Raw genomic sequence first — 10,471 nt, forward strand, 5'->3', positions numbered from 1 at the left:
GAAAAAATGTAGTATTAATGTTACTGCTTTATACCAATGTTACTAATATATTTGCCTGCCTGACTACCTACCACCTCTCTGGCTTTAGGGCATGCCTAGAAAATCTTAAACCTGTAAATTTATCTAAACTATACCATCATCTGAAATACAAGTTACTAGAAAAATAGTTACTCCTTTGTCAGAAATGTTCACTTTTTATTATTAAACTAGAGGCCGGCTGCATGAAATTCATGCAGAGGGCGTGGGGGGGGGGAGCTCTCAGCCGGCCTGCACTCTCTCCAATCCGGGACATCTCTCTCACAACCCGGGACCACTGGCTCCTAACCGCTCACCTGCCTGCCTGACCATCCCTAACCACTCTGCCTGCCTGCCTAATCACCCCTAACCACTCTCCCTGCCTGATTGCCCCTTACCTCCTCTGCCTGCCTGCCTGCCTGATCACCCCTAACTGCTCTCCCCTGCCAGCCTGATCACTCCTAACCACCTCTGCCCACTGGCCTGATGCCCCTAACCACTCTCCCCTGCCCGCCTGATCGCCCCTAACAGCTCTCCCCTGATGGCCTGATCACCCCTAACTGCTCTCCCCTGCTGGCCTGATCGCCCCTAACTGCTCTCCCCTGCTGGCCTAATTGCCCCTAATCACTGCCTGCCTGCCTGATTACCCCTAACCGCTTCTGCCTCGGCCCCCACCACTGTGGCGTTGGATGGAAGGACATCTGAAAGATGTCCCATCTATCCAGTCTAATTAGCATATTACCCTTTTATTAGTATAGATTGATTTGAAAGGACAATTAAGAAATTAACAACTCTAGACTATGTTTATAAAGGAACATAATGATTCATATTTGTGCCACTGTTGGGAATGGTACCCTGGAGACAAAAGGAAAAGCTGGGCTCTGGCCAGTGTTGCTCAGTGGTTAGAGTGTCACTCCATGCATCAAAGGGTTCTTTCTGAGTTCAGTTCTGATCAGGATACATTTCCAGGTTTCGGGTTTGATCCCTGGTTGGGGCCCTTATGTGAGGCAACCAATGGATGTTTCTCTCTCACATTGATGTTTCTCTTTCTCCCTCTCCCTCTCCCTTCCTCTCTCTAGAATCAATGGAAAACATATCCTTGGGTGAGAATTTTTTTAAAAAAGAAAAAGATGGTTTGGCAGAATTAGTTTTTAAAAAATTCATCATTTTTCCTCAATCTGATCAAACCAAAATGCTTCTAAGAAAACTATAAGACGACTGTAAGATTTTAAGTACAAATAGAATGTAAGATTCAACCATTTACAAATTTTTTACTTGCATACCCTTTGAAAGTAAACCTTTCTCCCCAAAACATAAGCAAAGTGGGAAGGGGAACTGTAAACTAGATTCCAAATCAACGAAGTTTTATCTTTATACCTTGTACCAGACCAAGTACATTACAGACACAAGTATATATTGACATAATTTACTGAATGTTCATTATTTGCTGAGTAATAACTCATTTTTAAAAAACAAAAATAAAAACTCAATAATAAACAGAAAATCACTTTGTTTCAACTTAGTAGTGGTAGCAAACTTTGGGAAAACAAATTGTTCTTTAACTCTACTGTCAATTTTTCTTTGCTGTTCTATTCACACAGGCCTTTATATAAATGTACATTTCCATATCACATTCAAAGATATTTATATAACCAAGAAAGATTTGTATGACCCAAGATAGGAACAAAGATTGCAACCTCTTTTTTAAAATCAATGAACCATGAAAATACTCTGTACTTGAAATTATGAAAGATTCCCTTTGCACAAACCCCCTAAAAAAAAAATGCTAGAAAATGATGCTAAACATTACAGCAAATTCATTTATTCATAGTGATTATGTTCTTGGTAGTACAGTATCCAGGAAATCAGGTTGGTCCTGTTAGTACTAGCATCTACTCCTGTCACACCCACGTGCTCTGCCCCTCCATTCTCCATTGTAGGGTGGAGCATAAGAGATACTACAATCTCACAGCCTGCCCATCCCCATCCCTGTCTCACAGTCCCATGAGTCTTATTAAAAATAAACACACTAGCACTCTAACAAATTCATCTTTAAAAAGTATGGAACTGTGGCAACAGTGTCAGCACATGCATGTTTCACAGCCTTCTCTATACATTAAGCACATGCAAAAATAGAGCTCCCCCAGCCTAAGAATTTGCTGACACTTCCAAAAACTGCAAACTTCTCCAAACCAGTATCTCATACCTGCAACTCAAGTTCAAAACGGGGCAAACAACACAGGATGCAAGTACTAACTTTCAGTTGAACCATGCCATGAAATGAGAAGATGTCACCTCATTTTCTAAATGCAATTCCCAATCAGTCATAAATTGATTTGGAAATCTCTGTGTTCCTTTCAAGTTTTCCCCCAGTACCTGTGCCTTATTTCACAATTAGCCTTTTCTACCAATGCATGCAACATGATAATATGAAATTCTCATATGAAGGTCTTAGTGTTTTAAGAACTCTGGAAAGGTTTGATTGGGAAAGAAATGAAAATAAGGTTCTAGTTTTCAGTCTCACATGAGCTCTTTTCCAACATCAACATGGATAATCTAGAAATTCCCTAAATTCTAATAACCTAATTTTTGGGTGTCACAAAGAGATTATTCTCCCTTGGGAATACAGGAACTCTAAGTTGCCACCTACTCTTTGGTTTTAATCACCATAACTAAATACACAAATACTATTAATCATTCTCTCATTACTAAAAACAACTTTAATCTAAAAACATTTTATATGAGAAAATAATACTCAACTTATTTCCCTCTTTCCAAATCTTCTTTTTAAACCTAGGCAACTAGCTAAATGTTCACCAATAGTATACCAAAGGGATTTATTATTAACATTTTAACGAAAATCACCATAGACAGGGTCCTTATTTTCTCTATTTTGAGTATAGTATCAAGTGATTCTACAATAGGAACTGTATAGCTATTAACATTTATTTAATAACATTTGAATCTGGATGTAAACAAAAAATGTTGGCTTCACCATAGTAAATAAAAAGAAATGTTTTTAAAATACTGATTTAAACTTGCAATGAATGCTTAGCTCAACAAAAAAGTCAAAAACAACTTGTTAAAAAATCAACTTTTAATGTCTGCTGGACCCTTCACAAACCAAGTGAAGGCTGCTATTATTACCACTATTTTAAATGCGAGGTTTACCTGAAAATAATCATATTTATGAAAAGTTAAGTTGTACCAAAGGTTAAAGGCTATATAAAATATCTGAAATTTTAAAATCACAGTTTAGTGCCAAAAATATTTTCATTGTTTTCAAATAAATAACCATGGAACTATTATAACCAGGTTTTTCAAGTGCAAAACTCTTGAATCTACATTTTAAAAATTGTCTTTTTTAGAAATTTAATGAAAAGCATTTAAATGAAAACCCTTAGTTTACTTCTTTCAAAAATAAATTGACATTTTTAAGTGTAGAAAAATTAGAAACTGCAATTAATAGACTGTTAAGTTAAATATCATTGCCAGTAACCAATTGTGTCTGCTGAATTTCAAGGGAACCTATTGTATATTAAATTTTTAAAAAGTGAACTCATCTACCCTCTCATCTCAGAACTTTCTCAACTTTCCCATTACAACCAACAATTTAACTCGCAGTCAACTCTTCCAGACCAGTAACATCAGAATTTATTTTTAACTCCTGACTCCTTCCCAAATATTCCCCTTCAATCCAATACAAAGTCCTGCCAGTTCTTCATTCACACTGTTCTCTCAAATGTGTTCTTTTCATCCCATTTTCACATTTTACTTTATACTCCCTCATGATTCACAACACACCCTTACTATAGTATCCCTAAAAGGGCTCTAATGACTTTACTCTAATCCATTAACTCAGCTGCCCAAATCATCTTCGATTATCTTGGTTCAGCCATCTAAAGTCAATTCCAATATCTCTTGAAGCTCAACCAAACTCTTACAGGCCCCCCCTCTACCCTCCATCAGCTATTAACATATTTTCCAGATTCCACCTCTCATTTTCTTAGACTACTTTAATTCAGATTTACCAACTTGCTTAGTAAATACAAAAATCATTTACCTGTTGTACAAAAACCACCATCTCTGTGCCTCTGTCCAATCTTTCCATCGAGAATCCTTTATGCTTCTGTATCAACTGAAGTTATTGCCTCTTTTACCACCTGTCTTAAAACACACTTCTGCAGAAGTCTTCCCTCTCTAACCCATCTACCTCACTCCTTTATTCTCTGTCCCTCTGAACAAAGCATTCTATTTGTATTTACAATCTTACAGTCATCTTGGTATTGTCTTCATATTTTGTCCCATAATCTGCCTCTACTACTAAATGATAAGCTTTTGAGGACAAGGACTGCATTTTCTTACGTATCTCTCGTCTGAACAGGGTTCCTTGAACACTAGCACTCTAACTAATATTTAATGATTTCCCTTTCTTCTAAAATGTCCTTAAAGTCAAGATTGTCAAAAACAATTAGCATTGAACTCCAACTTTTTAAATGTTAAGTTGATCTATATAATAACAGAAAATTAAACGTTTTAACCTACACTTTACAAGAATTACCTCATCAGTCAACATCCACATTATCAAGAATTAAGTCATTTTCAAAGAAAATCCTGGGGATAAAATGAAAAGCCCAAAATTTTAACATTAGAAGCTATTCTATTTTGCTTTCTGAAATAGATCTAATATATTAATCACCTAAAATTGATTTTGAGTGGTTTTTAAACTATATTACAAGATGAAAAACCGAACACCCCAGTAGCACAGGAGGCTCTTAAGTAGCTATATAAGATTTGCTTCATCATAGCTGAAAATTACCCTAGAATTTTTAAATATTCCTTTCAAATGACCCCATGAAGTGCTTAGAAAGCTTGACCCTTCCCTGAAGATGCATCATCAGCTTCCCTCTTCACATACCCTGCATTCTGCACTAGCTAGTCACCACCCCACAACCCCCACCCCAAATTAACTTTGAAAAATAACCTTCCATTTAGCTATTACCTTAGGCTACCCTGTTTCAGGTAAGTTCCAAAAGCCAACATGAATTAAAATTCTGAATTCAACAAAAATCATTTTATGTTGCTTAAGGATATAATCAATTTCACATAACAGCATATGCTTCTAAAAAAAAAATCTCAGTTCTCTCCTTCTTCTAGGCAACAAAATAGTTTTTCTTTGCCCTCATGAGATAAGAAAGTATAATTTTTGCCAAACCCTGGAAATATTTTTAAATACGCTGTCATTAAATAGCACATAAACAGATCCACAAGTAGAGAGACTAGTACATCAGAACACTGGATACTTAGTATACCAAAGACCTCAAGAACACAGACTTTCAGCACAAATCTGGGACAAGAGTATACTCTAGTAACAACCCTGAGCATAGCCCAAATATGCCTATTATATTCGTTCTGCAAAACCTATGATGGAAAGGTCTAAATCCATATTCTCACAACTAAATCCATAGTTTTATCTAAATGTGACAGAAAACCAATGCAAGAGCATTTTAAATAATCCTAAGGGGACCCCTGACCTCTAGATCAATTAACAAGTACAAATGAAATGGCACCCAAAATTGAACTTAAATGACAAGTCAGTAACAATTAACATTCAACTTAGTATTTGGCAACATGACAATACAAACCTCAATCAAAAATTGGACCTACTCCCAAATTACCTTTTTACTAAACATAAATTATATAGTAGTAGACAGGTAATGTCAAAATGGGAAGGATCAAAGATAACATATTAAACCACTTATCCAATTTAAAACAACGCAAATAGAGATACTACTACTACTGGGTATCAGCAGTTCCCACTAGCCCCTCGCAAAGGAAGGAATCAATACTCGCCTCCCAACGTGAAGTCCGGTTACTGAACAAGTTCATCTCAGGATTTAGAACAAATACTTTGTATAGTCACACAAGCAAGAAAGAAATGTTAGGCAACTGTAACACTCAGTCTCTCTATTAAGTATACAAAACGGTGGAAACCCCTGAGACCTGATCTAACTGAAATACCCCTCATTCCAAAAGACATAAAATGAGCAACATAATGTTTTATGAATCAAGTCTTGTCCTCTTTATCCAAAGGATGAGCAAGTAAACACTACCATCGCTATTTTAACGCGGAAACACTCCAGCACTTAATACAGCTGACTACCAACAGCAAGGAAAGTATAAGAAAAGAAGTTTCAAATCAAATCATCCAAACAAAAATCATATTCTCTCAATTCAAGGTTAATGAGACCGAGGGATGGGGTATGGGAGGAGAAAAGAGGGAGCTGCTTCATCCTTGAAGACACGTTTTTGCCTATTTCCATTATATCTGATTGTTGTATCGGGAGGTCTAAGACTTGCAGACCCTGGTATCTCCAGGTTTCCTATTTTAAGGATGAAGTGGAGAAGGGTGTAAAAGAAAATCAATACTTACTGCTAACTTTCATGCTGCCAAACGCTGAAGGCTGCTGCACTGGCTTGCAGCTCTCCGCAAAGGAGGTGGTTCTGGGCCGCCCTGACATGATCACTCTCTTCCTGAATCACCTTCTTTTCCTTCCTTCCTCCTTTTCTTCCTTTTGTTGTATGTTGGGATGTTAGGTTAATGACAAATGCAGCATTAAGTTCTCCCACAAGAAAAAGAAAAAGACTTCGTTCTCTTGCGGTTTTTTTTTTTCCACTCCTTTTGTACAGCTATTAAAAAAACGAGCGATGTATTTCTCCTTCAAGACAGATCAGTATGGGTATTTAACATAGATGATTTGGGACTAGGAGGAAAAAAATACAATTCATTCCCCTCCCTTTCCTTGGAGGGGAGAAAAGGAAAGGGGGGGGGAATCCTAAAAAAAAATATATATATATATATATCACGCGAAACGGGGACAAATACTTGATTGAAAATAAGTACTCTGAATATAATATTTTCCTCGGGGATTTTTTTCCGAGTCAATGAAGAAGGGAAGCGGCGGAAGGATCACGAGTCTCACGCTTGAAAAGAAGGGGGATGGGAAGGAGGGAGGGAGAGGGAGGGGGTGGCTCGGAGATGCGACGGGAAACGCTGCGGCTCGGGCAGCGGCGGGATCCGGCGGGCTGACGGCTGGGGCCCGGCGAACTGAAGGGCGGCGGAGTCGCGAGTCAGTCAGAGGCGGGCGGTGTCGGCGGCTCCTCTCCTCATTGCGCCAGGAGCAGCTGCGGGCGGCGGCTGGATCCAGCGGCCATGGCGGCGGCGGTGGCGGAGGCAGCTCCCTTCAGATCCCAGGCAGCGGCTCCTCGACTGCTCCCCATACGCCGGGGACATGGGAACCCAGCAACCGCCTCTGTCCCTCGGGGCCCCCTCCCCCGTCCACGGCACCAGCGCGGCCGCCCTCCCGCCCCTCGCCTCTGCTCTGTGCCTGCTCAGGAAGTGTCCGCGCTTTGCTCCCAGTCCGGAGCCCTGTCAGCGGCTGTGGGACCGGCTCTTCCTTGCTTCCTTCCTTCCTTCCTGCCTTCCTTTGTCACTCGGCCCGGACGGCGGCGGCGGCGGCGGCGGCAACACAAGCCCGCATTCGCCCGGGTCAGGGGCTGCTCTGTGTGAGGAGCGCCGTCTGCGCAGCCGCCTAGCTCTTCCCCGCTACCCCTCCCCCGTCCACCTCGTCCTCCGCCTCCTTCCTCCCCCACCCAGTCTTACACCGCCCAGCGCCCCGACGCCCGCGTAACAGGCGTCTGGGAATCGCCGGCCGAGCCCCGCGCCCGCCCGCTTCGGTCGCGGAGCCGAAGCACGATCAGAGCCAATCACGGACGTCGTTTTTTAGCTGCTTCTCCCGGAAAAAGCCGATAGACGTAAGGAACCAATTAGAATCTGTCGTTGGAAATCCACGCCCAAAGAGCGAAAAATACCGAAGATAACCGAAGGAGAAGAAGGTGGGTTCGCCTTGTTCGGAGGAGAAATTCGATAATGGCCACAATGGCCAATCAGAGTCCGCCGGCCCTCAAGAAAAATGCTTGAAGAGTTAAGAACAGTGAAACCCGGGGTTCTGGGTGAAACAGCACGGCTGGGCCCGTGGCCGCCTTGTAATTGGCCAAAAACTCCGCTGGGAGTGTGCCTTCCTCGCTGATTGGTGAATGGAAGGGGGCTTCCGAGGACAGTCTGGCCAGTCAGAACGCCTCCTCCCTCGCCAAGGTGGGGCAAAGAAGAAAGCAATGGGAGGGCGTCTATAAAGTGCCTTCTCATTGGCTGGAAGCTTTGGAACTGGAGTTGGGGCTAAAGGGAAAGGGAGGGAGGCCGAAACCGCTACGGTAGCCAATCGGCACTCACTGCCGTCCAATCGCAAGACCTAGAAGCACTGTGATTGGCCCTCAGCCTCCGGCGGCGGTCCCCGGAGTCCAGAGCAGCTCGACTGGGGCCGTGGCGGACGGTGTGACGGGCTCTCCTGCGGCTGCTCCCACACCATATGGAAACCGCAAATAGGGAGTGCGGGCTCTCCGCACTGCCGGTCCGAAACTGCTGCGGTCGGCGGGGCTAGGCTTGGAGCGCTCAGGCGAGCCGAGGATTTAGGGCCCCTCCCCACTCACTGAAGGCTCCCGGCTGGGCGCGGCTAATTCTGCGCGCCCAAGACTTCCTTCCGCCTGGGATAGTGCGTCCCGAGTGCCAGCGTCTTCCCTGAAAAGTCCAGATCAATGCTAGATGCCTCCCCGGCCGGGAGCGAGTTCTCTGACGCTAAAGTGGGAACAAAGCTTTCAGAAAGGCAGCAGCGCCGCTGGGCGGCCGCGCCCCGCCCTCCCCGCCGCGGGGGCCATTGATTAGACCGGCCGAGTGCGCCGGGCGCGCCTTCTGGGAACGCCCCTGAGAAATGAGCTCATGCAGGATGCGCGCGCTCCTAGAGCACTGCTGCCTGGCGCTAAACGGGCCCCAAAGTCAGGTGAGGGAAAATTCTTTCAGGTCGGATATCCTGAAGCCTCCGAGGAAACGGGGGTCAGAATATCCCTTAATAGCTTTTGGTCCTTTGGAACTAGGGCGATATAAGGCCGGTGCTTATTGTTCTACAGAAAACCAACTCCTTTGGTTTGCCTGGGAACAGTGAGGTATGGCTACGTCAGGATAGCAGAAAAAGTAAAATGGACAGTTGCCATCCAGATTGTGATCCCGTGGTGCCTGTAATTTCCGCCGGCACAGTCATCTCTTTCTATTAGGATACTATATCCAGAACGCACATGTAAAAATACTTAGAGCGGGTCAGATCACCTAGCTATTGGATGGAAAAACTGATGAGAGGTAGAAGAAAGGAAGCTTTGGTGGGAGGCAGGAAAGGTCTGGCTATAGTTTGCAGACAGAGGTCTACAGGGGTGAGAAAGTACAACTGAGTGAAACTGGTCGGGTGGAAGACAATGGGGAGTGATAAGTAATGTTGCAAATTGGAGTGTCCATGCTGTAACTGAAGGGAGCAGCTGTTCAGCTCTAGCAGAATGTCGCCCTCAGGAATGTGGGTCTTGTGTTCTGAGATATTCTGTTTTCGTGGGTTTTTTTCTCTAAGAGAAACCCTAAAAGCTGGATTTTTGTGTGAACTCCTTGATTTTTACATTTTGCCAACCAGTGAAGGCCAAACTAAAAACATCCTGAGGCAAATGTGGCCAACATGCAATCAATTTGTAATTTCAAACCTGAACATGGGTTTTTATATCCCAAGAGCAGTAGAGGCTCGGAGTTAAGAGAGAGCATGAGGTCTCTGAGTATCATGGAGGGGAGTAAAGAATGTTAAAAGTAAACACAGTACGTGGCAACTTTATCAGATTGAATGTTGCCTCTCCGTCCAAATTATTATTATGAAAGATCTTTGTCACTGGTCTTTAAAATGCTGGTGAGGCAAGGCTTTAAATCCTGCCTTCCTCTTTATTCCCCATCCTTACTCCCAATTATACCAGCAGGAAAGTGAATAACAAATGTTTAGGTTATACAAATTGGAAACATGGCTATTTTGTAGATAATAAAGTACAAAAATAGTCTACCATAAGGCTATAAATAGTAGCTTTACTGTTGCTGCCTTCAAATATTTTGAACTGATGCTGTTTAAAAAAAAAATCTCACCAAGACTGGGAAATTTTATAGGAAGAAAAAAGTATTTCAGTCTAGAATTAGGACTTCCTTAAAGTTTATGAGAAAATACAGTAGTAATGAAATTAACATTCAATGATTGTTTCTCTAAACTTTCACATTCTTGCTCTACCTTCCTACCTGCTGTCAACCACTTATCTGTTTATAATAATTTCAATAGTTAATATTTACTGAGTGTTTACAATGTGCCAGACACTGTTCTTAAGTGTTTCACACATGCTGTTATCTCAAATTGATAATCTTATGGTGCAAGTACTGTTATCACCTCTGCTTTTCAGCTGAAGAAACTGAGGGCCAGGAAGCTTTACTTAGGAACTTACTAGGTCCACAGAGCTAAGGGAGCAGAACCAGGATTCATATTCTCTGGTCTTA

General features: G+C 42.5%; 1 protein-coding gene across 4 annotated transcripts in view; it reads right to left on the reverse strand.

The window, feature by feature from the left end:
* Positions 1-7,620, reverse strand: part of GSK3B (glycogen synthase kinase 3 beta) — a 190,011-nt gene extending 182,391 nt beyond the window's left edge. For 2 of the 4 annotated variants that reach the window (XM_080654926.1, XM_080654925.1), the window contains exon 1: positions 6,449-7,583. In XM_080654926.1, coding sequence (XP_080511052.1) covers positions 6,449-6,536 — 88 coding nt within the window. In that variant the 5' untranslated portion in view covers positions 6,537-7,583. Of the gene's footprint in view, positions 1-6,448 lie in introns of all 4 variants that reach the window. The other 2 variants (XM_080654924.1, XM_080654923.1) reach the window with 2 other exon arrangements.
* Between the last annotated feature and the right edge of the window lie 2,851 nt (positions 7,621-10,471).

This window comes from Plecotus auritus (genome assembly GCF_963455305.1).
Source record: "Plecotus auritus genome assembly, chromosome: 2".
Classification (NCBI taxonomy): Eukaryota; Metazoa; Chordata; class Mammalia; order Chiroptera; family Vespertilionidae; genus Plecotus; species Plecotus auritus.